This window comes from Amblyraja radiata, chromosome 31 (genome assembly GCF_010909765.2).
Source record: "Amblyraja radiata isolate CabotCenter1 chromosome 31, sAmbRad1.1.pri, whole genome shotgun sequence".
Taxonomy (NCBI): domain Eukaryota; kingdom Metazoa; phylum Chordata; class Chondrichthyes; order Rajiformes; family Rajidae; genus Amblyraja; species Amblyraja radiata.
In genome coordinates this window covers 17,580,138-17,599,317 of record NC_045986.1, presented here as the reverse complement: position 1 = coordinate 17,599,317, position 19,180 = coordinate 17,580,138, and the positions used below count along the sequence as shown (strand labels likewise).

Below are 19,180 nucleotides of genomic sequence, written 5' to 3'. Positions count from 1 at the left end.
TGGAGATTGCATATACTCCCTGTGACTGCATGGGTTTTCTCCAGGAACTCCAGTTTTCTCCCATGTCCCAAAGATATGTGGGTTTGTAGGTTCATTGGCCCTCTGTAAATTTGTCCCCAATATGTAGGCAGTGGAATAACATAGAACTAGTGTTGATGGGTGATTGATGGTCAGCTTGGACTCAGTTGGCCGAAGGACTCGTTTCCGCGGTGTTTCTCTAAAAACCTGAAATCTTGTCTTTCCATTCCCTCCATGTTGCCTGCCTGCTGAGTTCCTCCAGCACTTTTCACACAATTTAAAATGATTTATCAGACATTCACCCATTGGGACGGAAGTATTGAAATCACTTTCATTGGACAGGTGACGTTTCTGGGTCGGAACCCTTCTTCAGGTTTCAGGGTCCCCAAGGAGCGGCACAGTGGCAGAGTTGCCTTACAGCGGGCCAGAGACCCAAATTCGATCTTGACTATGTTGCTGTCTCTATGGAGTTTGTACATTCTCCCTGTGACGACGTGGATTTTCTCCGGGTGCTCTGGTTTCCTCCCCTTAGCTCAAAGACGGGCAGGTTTGTAGGTTAGTTGGCTTCTGTAAATTGTCCCTTGTGTGTAGGTTTGAACTAGTGTACTGGTCTGGTCTGTGTGGCCTACGTGGACTCAGTGGGAGTAAGGGCCTGTTTCCACATTGTATCTATAAACTAAACTCTCACATTGCTAAATATTTCAGTATAAAGTCCAACAAGCATTAGGTACACGATACACGACCCACCCTCAAACAGTCTACAATGGTAAAGCAGTTACATAGGGCAAATAGGCATCTGAAGGTTGGTGTGGAGTTGGGAGGTGCTGCCTGCATGACTCTAAAGTGGATTTCCTCGGATGTTTATAGAAACTCTATTCCAATGACATGCTTCATCACTGTCCGACACAAAAACCCCTCTCCTAAAGCTAGAATGTTTGTCGGGCACCTTACAAACTTCCATGTTAAGGATCCGGATCTGTTCCTTACTAGAAGACACAGAATGCTGGTGTAACTCAGCGGGCCAGGCAGCATCTCTGGAGAACATGGATAGCCAGCACTTTGTGTCTTCCTTTGTAAACCAGCGTCTGCAGTTTCTTGTTTCTACATCTCAGTGTTTCTCACTGGGGTCCTTGTTATCACTGGGCAAACCAGTGCCACTGTGCCCATTAATGGGGATTTGCCCATCAACATTGGTGGGCAAATATCAAATGCCTTTCTTAGTTGTCCCCAGTCGCAAGTGTTACAGAAGATGGAGGAAACCATTGTAGACATCGCCTCTGCAGCATTACCTTGGGCCCTTTGCTGAACACGGTTGGACAAGGGCTGACCATCAGCTCTGCTCCAGTAGTAGTAGAATGGAGCTTGACCAATAACCTGGCATTTCAGTACCACCCTGCCACCTTGTTCCACCTCTGCTCTCTCAGGGATAACACGGACCACAAAAGGATTGCGATCTAAAGGAAAAAGCAAATCATATTCATGTACTGTACTTTTATAATGTACAGGATATTTATTTATGCAAGTAGAACAAAGGATAGTTATGTCTGGCCATTGTGAAATCCCATTATGTTTACGCTCATTACATTTACATCACCTATTTTTAACCTATTTACTGGCATCAGTCACAGGAAATTCCGTCTAGCCTTGATCTATTTTTGACAGCATTCAGCCCTATTATTATTTGTCTAAAAGTTATTGTTCAAATGACGTAAGAATTTCAATATTTCAATTTTACAATTTTTCAAATGTCAATGTCCCCTGATTACAGGAATGGAGCTGGAGATTTGGTGACCTGCTGACATTGCTCAGTTGTCTGTAAAGGAAGTAAGGGAGAAACATTGTAATTACAGGCTAGATAGGTCCAAGATGGTGGGCTGATTGAGAAAGAAAAAGCCACTGGGACCCAAGAGATGGACGTGTTTGCAACAAAAAGTTTTTTAACTGTGGACTTCCACTGTACTAAGTACATAGCCCCTTGCTTGTATTGATAAAACCCATGCAATAACGGACCTCTATACAGGGGATTTTGTTTATAGCGGACCGTGACTCCGGTTGTACTGCATCCCCCACCACCCCGCCCACTTCCGCCACGTTACCCAGTGATCTGGCGTCACGTGGCGTGCGGCCGGTCACGGGAGTTGAGAGAGCGCTCAGCATGAAGTCGGTGTGAGTACCAGACCCGTCCCTGGCGAACTGCATGTGGGGTCCTGGGGCTCTGTGGCTCCCTGGCCTGTGATTAAACCTTGCCCATCCCCCTTTATAACGGACAATCTGCAATAACGGACACCAGCCCCACCCCTCCGCGGTCTGTTATAGCAAGGGCTTACTGTATGTTCACAAGTTATAGGATCAGAATTAGGCCATTCAGCCCATCGAGTCCACTCCGCCATTCAATCATGTCTGATCTCTGCCTCCTAATCCCATTTTCCAGCCTTCTCCGCATAACCTTTGACACCCATTCTAATCAAGAATTTGTCTATCTCTGCCTTAAAAATATCCACTGACTTGGCCTCCACAGTCAGCCCTCTGTGGCAATGAGTTCCACAGATTAACTATCCACTGACTAAAGAAGTTCCTACTCACCTCCTTTCTGAAAAAGCGCCTTTTAATTCTGAATGTGAATGATTTGGACTTAAAGAATGGAACGTTGAAAATGAAATTTGCACATGACACCAAAAATGATTATGAGTAAGGACAAAAGCTGTAAACTGGAGCACACTTCAAGACTGTGTGCTCAGTACTCCCTTCTGCTCTCTCTTTAGCCATGACAGCATATCCAGACGTGGCACCAAGATCATCTTTAAATTTGCAGATGATACCACTTGTTGGAAGAATAGTGGATAATCTGATTGAATGGTGTCAGAAGATCAATCTTCCTCTCAACGTCAGTGAGACCAATGAGCTAGTTAGACACTAAATGCTGAGTAACCCAGCGGATCGTGCAGCATCCTGGGAGAAAAGGGAATAGGTGACATTTCGGGATGAGATGCTTCTTCAGGCTGAGAGTCAGGGGAGAGGGAAATTGGAGGTTTGGAATGTACAGAACAAACCAGAGCTGGCTCGGATGACTCCAATGAGCTAATTGTTGACTCGGGCAAGGCAAAGCTGAGGATCCATGAACCTACCTACGAGAAGACACCTCTGTCCTGGAATTCTTGGATTTCCGGAATACCCAGGAGCACAGCTGAAACAAAAATGCAGTGTTACGGTGATGGGAAACCAGCAGCAGGGAGCTTGTGCTTAGATAAAACAAAGACTTCACATGGGCCCCATCCTTTTACCCTCTTGACTCAATTACACCCATGGTCAGCATGACCCTGCATGCCATCGTGAGCATTCATAAGGGTATTTTGGCTATAATGCAACAGTTGTATTCATAAGAAAACCTCAAGTTATTAAAAAACTGCAATATAAAAACAATTGTGTCATTGGAAATTGGAGGTTGGGGGCAAGAGAGTTTCAGACTTGCCCCAACAAAAGCAAGAATCAAAAGGTTGGCAGAGGTTTGCAGGGAATCTTATCTCGACTGACCATTGGGTCAACTTACTATTCGCAGTGCTGCCCGGTGTAGCCAAGCAGACAGGCTGTACACCTGAAACCATCCGCTCCATTGTTTTCACAGATGGGCGAAAACCTAGGAGAAAAGGAGGAGAGACATACGCTGAGAGAAGTCACAAGCCCTCAAACCCACAGTCAGAAACTATAATGACCCGCAAGGAGAGTTTAGTTTAGTTTAGTTTAAAGATACATCTAAAGATATATTTAAACATATCATTTTTAGTTTATTTCATACATATAGTGCGGAAACAGGCCCTTCGGCCCACTGAGTCTGCACTGGCTGGCGATCCTCGCACATTAACACTATCCTACACACACTAGGGACAATTTATACCAATTTATACCAAGCCAACTAACCTACAAACCTGCATGTCTTTGGAGTGTGGGAGGAAACCGAAGATCTCGGAGAGAACCCACGCAGGTTACGGGGAGAACTCCGTAGAGACAGCACCCGTAGTCAGGATCGAACCTGGGTCTCTGGCGCTTCAAGGCAGCAACATTACTGCTGCCCAGTGTTGTGCTCCTTTAACGATGACACTGCCAGGATCAGTGACTGCCGGGAACAATGGCACCGACTCTCCCACAACACTGGCCAACATCTCACCCACAGGTGTTGCTGCTGCTCTGTAGGAAGCGAGTCACCTCATGCCGTCTCCTGGGGTAGACTCCGCAGTGAAAATAGAAGTAGGAAAGACTCAACAGGTCAGCCGGCACCAGACAACACCCAACACTTCAAACCACTGGCCTCTTCTCAAGCCCTGTAGTTTCTATAAGGGTGGTGAGTCCAATGTTGGGATGTCGAGGCCTCTGATGCTCACTGGCTCCTTAAGTGAAGCTTGTACCTCAGAAAGATAGTGAAAGACAGCACAAAACTGTACTACATTCCAGATTCCATGAAAAGGTCATTGAACAATTGATTGATTGAAAGAATTAGCGTGGAAACAGGCCCTTCGGCCCACGCGACCATCGATCACCCATTCACACTAGTTCTATGTTATCCCACTTTTGAATCCACTTCTTAAACACCGGGGGCAATTTCACAGAGGCTGATTAACCTGTAAACCTGGGAGGAAACCGGAGCACGGGAAATAAACCCTCACAGTCACGAGGAGAACACGCAAACTCCACACAGACAGCACCCAGGGTCAGGATCGAATCCAGGCCTCTGGCACTGTGAGGCAGCAGCTCACCCAAAAGATTGAACAGATGATTGAAGTGTAATGCGTTTGGTGAAGTGGGTAACTTACTGGTTTTCTGCGATGGGCAGGGGGCAAGCACAGGGTTGGCAATCCTCTGGAGAACCTGCTGTAGCATCACCGTAATGGCCTGGGGCACAATGATCACAGAACTCCCCAGCAGTGTTATGTAAACAGTTCTGTTCAATAGAGTCGAAAAGAAGATTGCCTTAGTTATGCCCGTTTTTGTACCAGAATTGTTAATCAGAGTATTACCATGAACAAGTGTGGGAAAAACAAACAAAGAGCTCAAGGGTTACATATCTCTTATATGATGTATTAAATCAATTGGTTCAAGCTTTCACCACTGCCAGTTGTGAACAGTTCACCAACTCATCCTCTGCCAATAATTAACTAACACGGAGTCAAGTTTCTCTTTTACAACAAGCAAAGTAAGATCTTTTACTTTCCCGTCCAAATGAAATAACAATGAAGCCGATGCATTACTCGTCAACCCCCCCCACCCCCCCCCCCCCCCCCACCCCCGCCCAAAGCAAATGTCATTCCTTCCCCCATCTCTCACACCCACGCACATCTTAAATATATTCACTAAATCTACCTTTAAGCTAGTGCAGAGATCCATGGACGGCATAGGGCATGAGTCATGGAGTCACATAGCACAGTTACAGGCCTTTCTGCCCACTGAGTCTGTGCTAGCCCTTGAGCACACGTCTTGCACCCATCCCAGTTGTTTTACCTCACATTCCTTTCATCTCTCCCCAGATTCTACCACTTGCCTGTGCACTTGGAGCGATTTACATTCACCAATTAAAGAGCTTTCCCAAGCCATCTTTGGGATACTTTATGAAGCTATATTATTCAAAATATGTTCCTAGTACCATCAGAAGCTTTTAGAAATAGTCATGGACAAGGATTCTTTGAACAGCCTCACATCTGATATCTCCTTGCCTCTGAGAGATCCCAAGGAAACATGGAATGAGAAAACATGAGGTGCCCGGAAATCTTTCCTGAAGTTTGATGGTTTGTTGGTGGAAACTTGAATGTAAATTGCTAACACAGTGAAGTAGATGGTGGAACTATGTACCGAGCAAGCACCAGTCTCCGGATGGCAGGCGTCCGAGTGTCCGTTGCATTCACACCGCTCGCAGTGTCCCAGGTACAGGCCTCCGCTGGTCCTCGTATAACCAGGCGCACAGTCCTAGGAAAGAAACAAAAGTGACTCATATGCACAACTTTTTTCCCCCCATATATCCTCCTAGTTGCACAATATTGTACCCAAGCACGAAAGCGAAACCAAAAAGAGGGGAGTTGGCGAGAAGGAAGGAGAGAATTATGAGATGGAATTCCTGAGTGCAGGACTTTGGAACTGAAGACTTGGCCATGGGCAGTGGGACCCAGGATACACACCTGTGGAGGAACACAAAGGTTTCAAGGCTAAGGCACTGAGATACACCATAGAGACAGAATGTAGACAAGATGCTGGCCAACTCCGACCTTCGTGATGAAACATTTAGTTGTATGCTCTAATATCACTTGGTCAGATTTTCTCTAAAAGCACTTGCATGAAACATTTACAATTTTTACAGCATGAAACTGCCTAAGGAAGGCCATACCTTGAGTTTCATTCGCCAGTGGCCTTCTCTACTTTCTATGTTTAGTTTAGTTTAGAGATACAGCGCGGAAACAGGCCCTTTGTTCCACCGAGTCCGCATCAACCAGCAATCCCTGTACACTAACACTATCCTACACACTCGAGGGGCAATTTACAAATGTATCGAGCCAATTAGCCTAAAAAAACCTGTTCGTCTTTGGAGTGTTGGAGGAAACCGGAGCATCCGGAGAAATCCCATCCCACGGGGAGAATGTTCAAACTCCACAGACAGCACCCGTAGTCCAGATCAAACCCGGGTCCGTGGCGCTGTGAGGCAGCAACTGTACCGCTGTGTACACAGTGCTGCCCTTCTGCATTTACTGCTTCACGTTGCTTAACTGCTATTCCATACCTAACATTTATTGCTTTGTATTCCGACCTGATTCTCTTCAAGATTCAAGATTCAAGAGAGTTTATTGACATGTGCCCCAGATAGGACAATGACATTCTTGCTTTGCTTCAGCACAACAGAATATTGCAGGTATACTCTTGTGCCCAAAAGCCCACCTTGGATCATCCACAGGTCTCACTGGCAGGAAAGTGCAAAAATTCACCAACATCAGAGTGAAGACATTTCTCCTCAACTCTGTGACCCCTCATCCTGACATCATGAGCTCCATTTCCCAACACTCCATCTGATGCAACAACATTTCTGAGTCTCCCATGTCAAGTTTCTCAGAATTCTTTTAACATTTCATTGATATCTCTCATTTCAAACGTAATTCCACCTTTGTAGATACTCACCTCAACTAAGGAACTATCAGTCACCTTCCTAATCCCTTACCATGGCAAAAAGTCATCTCTTGTAAGGCGATGGGCCAAAGTTCTGCAGCGTTCCTGGAATGGTCTTAGCAGAGCCCCAAATAACTGCAATAAAGCATTCTTCCTCAATCTCTCCCCAACCACATATTTTACAAGGCTTTATGTTTTAAACTGCCAACTGCAGTCCAGTGGAACTTCCAGTGCACAAGAACGCACATTCTGAGAATTCAACATCTTGAGAAAAATCAATTCTTCCCACAAAAGCACGTTGTTTTTTTTAACATCAACATAATTGGAAAATATCTGCAGGTCAGGCAGCATCTGAGAAGGGAAGTGGACACATGATGTATGGTCAGTCCGAAGAAGGATCCCAACCCAAAAAATCCTCTGTCCACATCCCCCCACAGATGCTGCCTGACCCAATGAGTCCATGTAGCAGTTGGTTTATTGCTCAATATCCCTGATGTCTACATATTTAGTTTGTCCCTGAATTATTCATGTTGCAATAAATGGAATCCTTCATAAGTTCTAGGGTCACCCCAGATATCTTCCAATTTTTGCTCTGCTTCTGTTCAGTAATAATATGTTGTTCGTTGGAGGTAGACAACAATAATACCACAAGCTTTAACTAACTGTGTGTCGGTTGCAGTTACAAGTAAAGACAGTAGTCACCTGACAAGACAAGCCATGGTAGCCCTGCGGGCAATGGCATTCTTCCACCTCCTGTGCCTGGCCCAGGCTGGTGTAGAAGGGCACTGCGATCTCCATGCTCACATCAGAGAGGCTGGCGGAGATCATGTCAGTCGAGTAGGTGGCCCGGATGAGCACTTCATCCAGGTCAGCGAGGACCATCAGCAGATGCTCCCTGGTGGCCGGCTGGCCATCTGGACGCTTCCAAAGTTGCTGTGTGGGAGAGGAGATCCACGGTCAATACTGGGCCTCTGAGGCATCGTGACCACTCCACACCCCAAACAACTCACCACTGACCCCCTGCTCCCACTCAGACAGACACACCCTGTGATCCCCCCCCTCCCCCCATACCCAGACTCACCCCAATATCCCTCCCCAACTTCCAGACTCACCCCATTATCCCTCCCGCACCCTCCACACCCCGAGGCACTCACCCAGACTCATCCCGCGATCACCCCCCCCCTCACTTCCAGACTCAAACTCGCTCAACCGCCAAATCCAGACTCATCCTGCGATATTCACCCCTTAGCCCTGACTATTCCCCCCCCCCACCCCCTGACACACCTGAACTCACCTATCAACCCCACTCGCCCTACGACCCTCCACACTAAAGGTCCATTGATGCACCAACCCAGTAATTGGGCTGCGGGTGGAAACCCAAGTAGTCAGAAGGAGAGCATGCAAACTCTACACAGGCAGCAATAGGGCCAGGAAAGTATTGGCTCCCAAGGCTAACGACTGTGCTGCCCAAATTGTTTTCACTTTCTCATCATTGAAGTTTATGGCAATGGAATGTTGACATGCAATATGTAAAATGCAAGCCTTTACCTCCTTGAACGTGACTTCAAAGCTCATGGTCTCTCTTGGCCTCAGCTGGTGAGCGTGGTAGGTAACCAAGGTGATATCGTTACCCTGAAAGATCAATGTGAAAACAAGCTCAGATCCACATCCAACAGATTTCAGCGCTGGGCAAGGAGAAGGTACCATAAGGTCATTAGGTAATGTTTCCATAATGTCATAAGTAATAGGAGCAGAATTAGGGGCATTCGGCCCATCAAGTCTGCTCCACCATTCAATCATGTCTGATCTATCTCTCCCTCTTAACCCCAGTCTCCTGCCGTCTCCCCATAACCCCTGACACCCGTACTAATCAAAGAGAGTCCCACACAATGATTGAGAGGGCTGCTCTATCTCAGTTTACTTTACTTTAACTTAGTTCAGAGATGCAGTATGGAAACAGGCCATTCGGCCCTTCAGTTAGGTTGATGCTAGAACTAGCCTACGGTGATAGAAGGTGACGCATGTCCCATGTCTGGTCACCTCTCCAGAAAAGGTCCGAATCAAATTCCCTGCTAACTTCACAACCCCCAGCTTTCTGTTCCCAGTGCACAAAATATACGGTAGAAATCTTAATGTTGACAAAGTGCCATCAAACTTGGATGAGGCACGGCTGTTGGAGAGAGGTGCGATCACGTACAATGATCTGGACATCCGCATCTGGTACTGCAGTTCCCCGGAACCCCGAGTCGTAGGACAGCGTGTAACGAAGGCGTCCACCGTAGGATGTCACCTGAGGGGAAGGACAGACCAGTTACCAGGTTGCTTCATACCCTTGTTACACCAGGATCATCGGCACTGCAAGAGAACTCGTCTCACCCTTCAGTCAACAGTTGGGCACTTTGCCAAGGTGGAGAACTGCAAAAACATCGTTAGCTGATATTTATACAAGGTGAATTTTGAGCTGTTGAATAGAAATTTATATATTGTAGATTCAATTTGTACTTTTCAGAAACTTAGATTTTCTGACTAAACGCATTCCCTGCTTTTATTAACTACTATGGCACTGCTCATAGGTTAATTAGCTCAGGGGCTGGTCAGCAACTGTGGAACGGAGCGTGATTCTCGGGAATGGAGTGCGGCTCTCAGGAACGGACCGCAGGCCGAGGGAATGGAGCGTGGGACTAGGGAAGTGGAACAATGGGGGAATGCCAGGGATGGGAGCCAGCCTGGCATTTTCTGCTAACAGTCGCTGCCGCTGAATGAAGATGTTTCTTGATTCGCTGTTAGGAGCTGGAGGTGGAAGGATGGCAGGTAAACACTAGCTGTGGGATGTTTCAAAAAACTTCCTGGCATTTCATATCAACATCCAAAGCTTGCTTACAGAGGAAGATATTAACACCACAGTTCACCACAGACTGGCATCAGCCATGGGGAGCTGCCATCACGTTATTCTACTGACAATACCAGTGTAATATGGAGAATCGCAACATGCACCAGTTTCTCAAGACGTGACATATAGACACAAAAAGCTGCAGGAACTCAACGGGTCAGACAGCATCTCTGGAGAAAACGTATAGGTGACGTTTTGGGTCAAGACCCTTCTTCAGTCAGTGAGTTATTCCCGATTGTGTTATCAGGTTGTATCGCCATGAAACTTCTTGCCGTTGAGGATCAGGGTAATACGTAGTGTAGAAACAAGGAACTGCAGATATTGGTTTACAAAAATAAGTGCATTATTCCAACACTTCGACACGTCCCCCCCCCCCTCCCTCCCTCCTCCTCCTCCTCCTCCACCACTGAGGATATTTCAACCAGTTAAACGGTACAGCCGCAAAGGCACAATCATGATAAATTAGATGAAGACATATCACTTATTCCAATTGGCACGAAAAGTCAAATGCGCGAAACAAAGGCTTTCTAAGCTGCCACTGGAAACTATTGGTTACCTTGTTGCCCAGGTACTGATGAGGAAGTCGCCAATAGAAATTGTTTTCAGGCAGGAGGCTGAAGCCCTTGTAAAGCAGAGCATACTGGGACAGAGAAAGAGGCAGAGACAAGATGAACAAAGAAAGTTTACACAGAGCATCAGTCAAAGCCATGGTCAGCAAAACGGCTCAAATTCTGACCCAAGGATTGCACAAAGCAGAGTCGTTCCCCCCCACCCCCCCCAAGTATCCATCCCTCATTTCCTGTTGATAAATTGAGCACAGATGTGTTGTTAACAGGACACTTTTTTTAACAAGAGAGCTGGACTTTGTTTCAAAACTTAAACTGTAACCGTGCATTAGAAGTACTGCATTTTTGTTTACAAGGTTATGCAAAAAAAAGGTACACACAGACAGGCATGAGATTTGTTTAATTGCGCATTCTTAGCTCTGATGAAAAGTTAACCCCTTGAAATATTGGCTGCTTTCCTTCCCATTGAGTTTCTGGGCTCAAGACTATTTCCATCTCCTCCTCTTCTATTAGCTGAATCATTGCCATTTCACCTCATTAACATGGTCAGCTGAGTGCAGACCACACGCAGAATCTGATTTACAAACTTGAGTGTCACTAAGCCTAGCTATTAAGAGATGTAAGTTGCTCGAACTTCTATACACCAGAGATGGAATGCATATCTAACTGACAGAAAGTCTTAAGAGTTGAAGATGCAGGTCGAGAAGACCAGACAAGACTTCGATTTTATCCTGTAATTTATCTTTCTGAAAAATTATTTTATTTTGCAAACAATGACTACAAGAATCTAAGCGTACTCCAGATTAAAAATGAGCTGCAAACAAGCTTTTACAATGGGAAGTGGGTGGACTAAAGAGAGAAAATGTTTATTTCACTGTAGATGGAAAACAGCCCTGGTTTTAAACATGTCTGGAACGCTACTTTATTTCCCCAATTCATTATCCATATCCCCGTGCTCTGCAATTTCTCAGATTACTCTAATCGATGCCACTTGTTCTGCTGTAAAAAATAACCTGAAAAGGGAACATTGCTACCAGTGTGTGTGTGTTCGAAATCAGAATACATGCAATCATGTTTAATCCCCAACGGGTGTGAAAGGATCTCCCTTCTATTTTATGACTCAGGGAAATGGCTGGATGAACTGGGGACATAAAATAGCCTTTCAGCCATGTTTAAAACCAGAGATGCAAGGAACTGCAGATGATGTTTTACAAAAAAAGTCACAGTGCTGGAGCAACTCAAATTATCAGGCAGCATCTCTGGATAACTTGGATAGGTGAGGAAGAAGGATCCTGACCTGAAACATCACCTATTCATGTTCTCCAGAGAAGCTGCCTGACCCACTGAGTTACTCCAACACTCTGTGTTTTTTTTAGTTGATGTTTAGAACCAGGGAAGTCTCTATTTGGAAGAGATAGAAACTCGAATCAGGATAGTTAACTGGTTGGTACACAGACTTGCTGGAGGAACTCAGCGGGTGCAGCAGCATCTATGGAGCGAAGGAAATAGGCGACGTTTCGGGCCGAAACCCTTGGTTGTTCCAATAGTAGGAATCTGGTACAAACGTGGCAGGTGGTCGGCTGGGTTCTGGCAGTTCATTTCCAATAGAAGGGGCATGAGTGCATGTAGACCATGTGGGCTTGTTAAGCTCCAAAATGGGGTGTTTTATCAACCAGTGGTGGGGAAATCCAGTTACCTTCCTTGGCTCTTTTCACTATCACTCTGAAAATCTTTCGACCCAGCCCAGCATCCAACTAATTAATTAATTACCCTCCAATTAAATGTATCAAATCATACCGATGCAGGCCTTTAATATAGCCAATGGTTTACTTACACCCAGTGTTGTCATAGCAGCCATTAGAAATAGTGACCAACATCAATCCACCAGGTTACGGTGGACATACACAACAACCCAAATTACTTCCGATGAAAAGTCAGGAAGAGGCTGATATCTTGCGCTAGGATACTGTCTGATTCACCTCTACCCATTGAAGATATTGGAGTTTGTCTATGGAATTGATGTGCTACGAAGCCGAGAATTATATTCTGCACTCTTTCATCCCCATTGCTCCATCTGTATTATTTGAGTTTGACTTGATTGTGTCTTTGTATGGTATATCTGATCTGCTTGGATAGCATGCAAAACAAAGCTTTTCACTGTACCTCGGTACATGTGATAATAATAAACCTAAGACTAAACTAAATCTAAAGATACAAGGAGTACAAGTGTCCCCTCTGGAGGACGCCACCACTGCTCAATGGTTAATAAGGACAGTCATATATAATTTGCAAATGATATCCGCTAGCAAGTTTAAACACACATGTCAGGGACAATCCACAGCAACGCCACACAAAATATCAATTATAACAAAGAAAATCAACCAAATAAACATGCTCCTCAGTAAGGGATGTAGTTCCATGCTAAAATCACAAACAGAATGGGCCACCTTTTGGGGCCTCAGTTATTACATTATTGCACACAAACTATTTGCTTTGTTGAACGTTTATAATTATGGCCCAGTGCATTTAATTGATTGATTGATTAATAGATACAGCATGGAATGAGGCCCTTCGGCCCACCACGCTGACCATCATCGCCCATTCATATTAGCTCTATATTATCCCACTTTTGCACACCAAGGGTAACTCATAGAGGCCAATTAAACTGCAAACCCGCACGTCTTTTAGATGTGGGAGGAAACCGGAGCACCCGGATAAAACCCACGTGGTCACAGGGAGAACGTGCAAATTCCACACAGACAGCACCTGAGGTCAGGATCGAACCCATATCTCTGGCGCTCTGTGAGGCAGCAGCTCTATCACTGCACCTGCCACATGCATGTGGTGGGATTTGTAAGCATTCGAAGCAGTGGCTGCCGCTAAACAGTAATACTGCTCACAGGTTTGCAGTTTGTAATTCAATAGGCAGCTGACTGGTCCAAAGCAAAACACTGAACTGGGAAACACAATCTGGGAAAATATTCAGCAGGTTTACGGCGATGGAAATAACACTAACATTTCAGCTCAATGAACCGTAGTCACGCTAAAACATTAAGGCTCTTTCTATCTCCACGGACGTTGCCTGACCTGCTGAGTACTTCTAACATATTCTATCAGCCAGCATTCTGAAGACCATAACACCATAGACATGCAGGTCACAAGAGATTGAGACTTTCCATGCAGCTAAACGTGGCTACCTTCTCCGGTCGTGGGCCCCACACTGAGGAAGCAATAAGATTTGCTGATTCCTCCGCTTGCAGTGAGGGGATCTTAGAGATGTTTTTCATCTGCATGGAAAACCAACAACTTAGAAAAGAGAGTGGAAACAAGGAACTGCAGATACTGTTTTACCCAAAGAGGGGCACAAAGTGCTGGTGTAACTCAGCGGGTGATGAGCACTTGACTCATGGCCTTTTATGGTATGGAGGTTCATGTGGTCATCTCAACGCTGCTTAAACATTGTCAGAGTACCCGCTTCCCCCACCTACTCAATAAACTAAACTGAAACTGACAGTTGCAGCTTCCAAACACTCTCTGGGCGAAAAACATTCTTCCTCAATTCCCTCTAAATGTCCGACACCTATTATCTTAAACCTATGCCCTCTGTTCACAGACACCTCTGCCGAAGGGAAAACTCTCCACTCCATCCATGTCCCTCATAACTCTGAATTCCTCAATCAGTCTTCAATGCTCCAAAGAAAACAACTCAAGCCTATCATCAGCTGAGGAGTTCCTATCTGCACTTAATGTCGTGCAAAGAGTTGAGCAGCAATTTAATATTTTTTCTACTCATGGCACCTAAAGACTGAGCTTTGCGGGGGACCGCCTCAGTACTACAGTGGGCTTCTCTGCAACTGTCCCCAATGAGTTATAAGCCAAACACCTCCTCACTTCTCTTCCCAGGGACTGATCGCAAGTTAATTTCTGTGTTCACCCCAGGTCTCGACTCTGGCATGATGCACTTATCTCTTGAAGGCACCTGTGGCCCGTTTGCCATCAGAACATAAGACATAGGAGCAGAATTAGGCATTCATTGCATCGAGTCTGCTCTGCCATTTGATGGAGGCTAACCTATTTTTCCTCCTCAACTCCATTCTCTTTGACGCCCATGTTAATCAAGAACTTACGAATCTTTGCTGAGAAAACCCAATGACAGTGGCAATGAATTTCACAGATTCACCACCCTCTGGCTAAATAAATTCCTCCTCATTTCCATGCTAAAGGCAAGTCTTCTTATGCTGAGGCAGTAGCACTCTGGTGCTAGACTCTCCCACTATTGGAAACATCTTCTTCACATCCACTGGACCATTAATTATTCGGTAGGTTTCAATGAGATCCATCCCTTTTTCTAAACTCCAGCGAGTACAACCATCAAACGCTCCTCATATGTTAACCTAATCAGAGCATTTAATATACAACTTTTGCAATACTAGACTTGTTACTATCTTTGGCTAACCTTAACCACTTACTCCAAGATCCTCATCAAAGGCATTCTTTATCAAAAGTCTCTCACTATCATAGCTTGCATCGTGATGCATAGTTTTGTTCCACCCTCCATTATAAGAGTGGTCTCGAAGATCTGAAGAAGGGTTTCGACCCGAAGAGTCACTCATTCCTTCTCTCCAGAGATGCTACCTGTCCTGCTGAGTTACTCCTGCTTTTTGTGTCCATCTTCGGTTTAAACCAGCATCTGCATGCAGTTCCTTCCGACACACTTTGTGTAGAATGCAAGGACTGTGCTTAAAGGGGTGATTACATTTTTCATAATGCAAAACGTTCCATACCTTTTTGTGGTGGGCAGGATGAGAAAGCAGAGATGGGGAGAGAGAAGAATGGGAAGAGGCAGTTCTTGAAGAGGAAGAAGATACGGAATGAGCTGAACTTTTGCGAGAGGCAGAGGGAGCAGGTGGCCCGGCAGGTCCTGCTGACGCCAGGCGAGAAAAGGGACGCGATGATCGCGACTGATTTTTACCGCTGGACACGACAGGACTGTGTGGTTTGTGCAACTGCTCAGCAGCAAAACCCGTAATAATGGCCCACACTTCATCATCTATACGCTTCTGCTCTTCCATATCAGGCACAGACTACAAGGAAGTGAAGGAACAAGTCATCCATAACAAGTCATCATCCATGCAGTTCACCATGACACTCACAACAAACATCATTGTAAATCACAACACTGGCAATAGAGAATAACTATGCAGTTTCTTCACAAATGTTTACATTTTCTTTTTCTTTTGAAGGGCTTCTCTGTTTCATGAATAATACAGTAAAACTGATGATCCGGCACCCTCTGCCTTCCCATTGATACACCAATACATTGTTCATTTGGAGACACAAGAGATTGCAGAAGTGCCGGAGGAATTCAGTGGGTCAGGCAGCATCTGCGGAGGAAATGGCAGTCAATGTTTCAGATCAGGACCCTGCATCTAGGTGGAAGGAGTGGAGGGGAGGTGGCCAGGTGATGGAGGTGGAGAAGGCAAATGACTGGTGGATTTTGTTGAGGAGAGGTTCACTGGCAGGTGAAGTCCCAGGTGAGGGAGGGAGGGGTGAAGATAGTGACAGAGGCTGGGAAGTGCTCAGTGGAGACCATAAGAGGCTACAGATGATGGAATGTGATGGGTGCTTCATTTGCTTTTTATTTTTATTTGTATATTAATGATTTGGATAAGGGGATTGAAGGCTTTGTGGCCAAGTTTGCAGTTGATGCTAAGATAGGTGGAGGGGCAGGCAGTGTGGAGGAAACAAGGACAATGCAGAAAGACTTGGACAGGTTAGGCGAGTGGGCAGAGAAATGGCAGTTGAAATTCAGTATAGCAAAGTGCAGAGTCGTGCATTTTGGTAATAAGAATAAAGGCATAGATTATTTTCTAATTGGAGAGATAATCCAGAAATCGGAGTTACAAAGGGACTTGGGAGTACTGGTGCAGGACTCCGAAAAAGTTAATTTGCAAGTCGCATTGGCAGTAAGGAAGGCAAATTCTAGCATTTATATTAAGAGGACGGGAATACAAAAAAAGTGATGTAATGTTGAGGCTCAATAAGGCGCTGGTCAGGCCGCATTTGGAGTACTGTGAGCAAATCTGGGCCCCATATCTGAGGAAGGATGTGTTGGCTCTGGAGAGGGTCCAGAGGAGGTTTCCAAGAATGATTCCAGGAATGAGTGGGTTAGCACATGCTGAGCGTTTGATAGCACTTGGCCTCTTCTCGCTGGAGTTTAGAAGGTTGAGGGGAGGCCTCATTGAAACTTACAGAATAATGAAAGGCCGAGATAGAGTGGATGTGGAGAGGATGTTTCCACTGGTGGGAGAGTCTAGGGCCAGAGGTCTTAGCCTCAGAATTAAAGGATGCTCTTTTAGAAAGGAGGTGAGGAGGAACTTCTTTAGTCAGAGGGTAGTTAATCTGCGGAACTCATTGTCACAGAGGGTCAATGATCCAAGTCAGTGGATCATTTTAAGGCGGAGATAGACAAATTGTTGATTAGAACGGATGTCAATGGTTATGGGGAGAAGGCAGGAAAATGGTATTAGGAGGCAGAGATCAGCCATGATTGAATGACTCGAGGGCCAAATGGACTAACTCTACTCCTATAACTTGTGAACTTATGAATGCTACATTTAGTAGCACGTTACATTTTCCAGTGTGTGCGTAAAAGGAATATTGGAACAGGGCCTGGTGAGTTTAGAAAGGCGTGGAAACAGCATCCTCAATGAATTTAAAGGGTGCGCTGAAATAGGTGTGTGGGTGAGTAAAGGGAACCAGGTGAGCCAAAGCCGAATCTGTGGGGCGTCAGACTGGGACACCAGAAACTGTAGATGCTGGAATCACAAGATAGAAACAAAGTGTTGGAGGAACCCAGCAGGCCAGTCAGCATCTGTGGAGGGAATGGACAGACAGCCTTTTGGGTCGGGGCCCTGTTTCTGATCAAAGTGTCGAACAGCTGGTAGCGATTAGGTCATAAGATCTTCAGACAAAGGAGCAGAATTAAGCCATTCGGCCCATCAAGTCTGCTTCACCATTTGATCATGGCTGGTCATTTGGCTCTCACAACCCCATTCTCTTGCCTTTTTCCCCCATAACCTTTGACACCCTTACTATTATTTGATGCCCTTACTATTATTATTATTTGAGTTTTACTGTATTTATTCACAACTGCGCATTCCAGAATCACACCCTTTCTCATGGTTACTTATTGAAGCATTTCCATTGAGTACGAGAATCCCAAATTCATTCCTATTTATTCCATAAACTATAGTGTTAAGGGAAAATATAATGTCCAGAAAAATGCCAAGTTAAAGCAGTTTTGCCCTTATAAAAGCAGTGAGTGCAAATACATGTGTTAGAGTGGAAGAATGCTTGACCACAACCTATGATTCGTATATGGGATACATGGTTCACTAATTCCTTGAGAAATTAATACCAGATCCTCGTTAACAAGTAATTGACATGCTCCACTTACAGCTCATGTGCAATGTTAGCTCACACCATCTTATACAGTGAACTGAACACATTGTTTCTTGCTTTTCCCACACTTAAGACAAGAGAACTAATGTAGAACTAATAAAGCTCAGTTTTGGAAATAACAAAATAATCTGATTAGACGGATACGAAGGAGGGTGTTAGATTTCCTTTGCATATTGCTTGCTCCACGTACAGTCAGTAATAATCACGCTTCAGACTTCCTCATGCAGTTTTACTGCTACCTTTGAAGATCTTTTAAGCCTAGAATGCGATGAAGAGGAGCTCAAGAGTTCCCAGATGGCGGCATCCTTTCTCAGCTGCTCCTCAGTTAAAGATGGGTCCTTCTATTAAAATGTAATTCTGCATGTTATTTAGTAGCCATAAAACCACCATTCCGCTCAGCAGGTAGTAGAAACAAGGAAGTGCAGATGCTGGTTTACAAATAAAAGTACACAAAGTGCTGGAGTAACTCAGTGGGTTAGGCAACATCTCTGGAGAACGTGGATAGGTGACATTTTGGGTCAGGGCCCTTCTTCGGACTCTAAATAAGGGTCCCGACCCGAACCGTCACTTATCCATATTCTCCAGAGATGCTGCCTGACCCGCTGAGTTACTCCAAGACATTGTGTCCTTTTCTGCTCAGCCGGTTGCTTCCAAGTCAAATAAAACATTGCCAAAAACGTGTGCATTCATGAACAGCAATGTTGGCAAGCTGAGTCTCAGAAAATGCAACTTGGCCATTGCTTTATAGTCAGCCAGACTACAAAAGGGGATCCAGCTGTAGCTCAACAAGACAGCAGGTTTAATTTAATATGATCCATCACACATAGTCTTTCAAAGCATGCTGCATATTAACAGACACAACAGGCTATGGTTTCGATAGATTTCATTTCCAGAGTCTATGAGAACCTGACCTCCAATTAGTAATAAGGAGGAATAACATAATTATCGCTATCTTTCCAAATATATTCATGAATAACTGATGATCACGAATCAGTGAAAGTCTGATAATCAGCATGCTCATGGAAACTGCAGTTTCCTCATGAAGTTGCTTTTTCTCATTCTCCTCTTTTACCTTGTGCCTTAAACCTTTGTTCCTTTTGTGCCA

At 45.0% G+C, this 19,180-nt stretch overlaps 1 protein-coding gene across 8 annotated transcripts in view; it reads right to left on the bottom strand.

The window, feature by feature from the left end:
- hspg2 (heparan sulfate proteoglycan 2) overlaps window positions 1-19,180 on the bottom strand; it is a 365,099-nt gene that overhangs the window by 132,232 nt on the left and 213,687 nt on the right. For 6 of the 8 annotated variants that reach the window (XM_033047940.1, XM_033047944.1, XM_033047946.1 and 3 more), the window contains 12 exons: window positions 18,315-18,416; window positions 15,396-15,695; window positions 13,809-13,898; window positions 10,602-10,685; window positions 9,353-9,445; window positions 8,704-8,787; window positions 7,858-8,088; window positions 5,857-5,970; window positions 4,824-4,951; window positions 3,566-3,652; window positions 3,144-3,202; window positions 1,308-1,472 (listed from right to left, as the gene is read on the bottom strand). In XM_033047940.1, coding sequence (XP_032903831.1) covers window positions 1,308-1,472; window positions 3,144-3,202; window positions 3,566-3,652; window positions 4,824-4,951; window positions 5,857-5,970; window positions 7,858-8,088; window positions 8,704-8,787; window positions 9,353-9,445; window positions 10,602-10,685; window positions 13,809-13,898; window positions 15,396-15,695; window positions 18,315-18,416 — 1,537 coding nt within the window. The remainder of the gene's footprint in view (window positions 1-1,307; window positions 1,473-3,143; window positions 3,203-3,565; window positions 3,653-4,823; window positions 4,952-5,856; window positions 5,971-7,857; window positions 8,089-8,703; window positions 8,788-9,352; window positions 9,446-10,601; window positions 10,686-13,808; window positions 13,899-15,395; window positions 15,696-18,314; window positions 18,417-19,180) is intronic. The other 2 variants (XM_033047945.1, XM_033047948.1) reach the window with 1 other exon arrangement.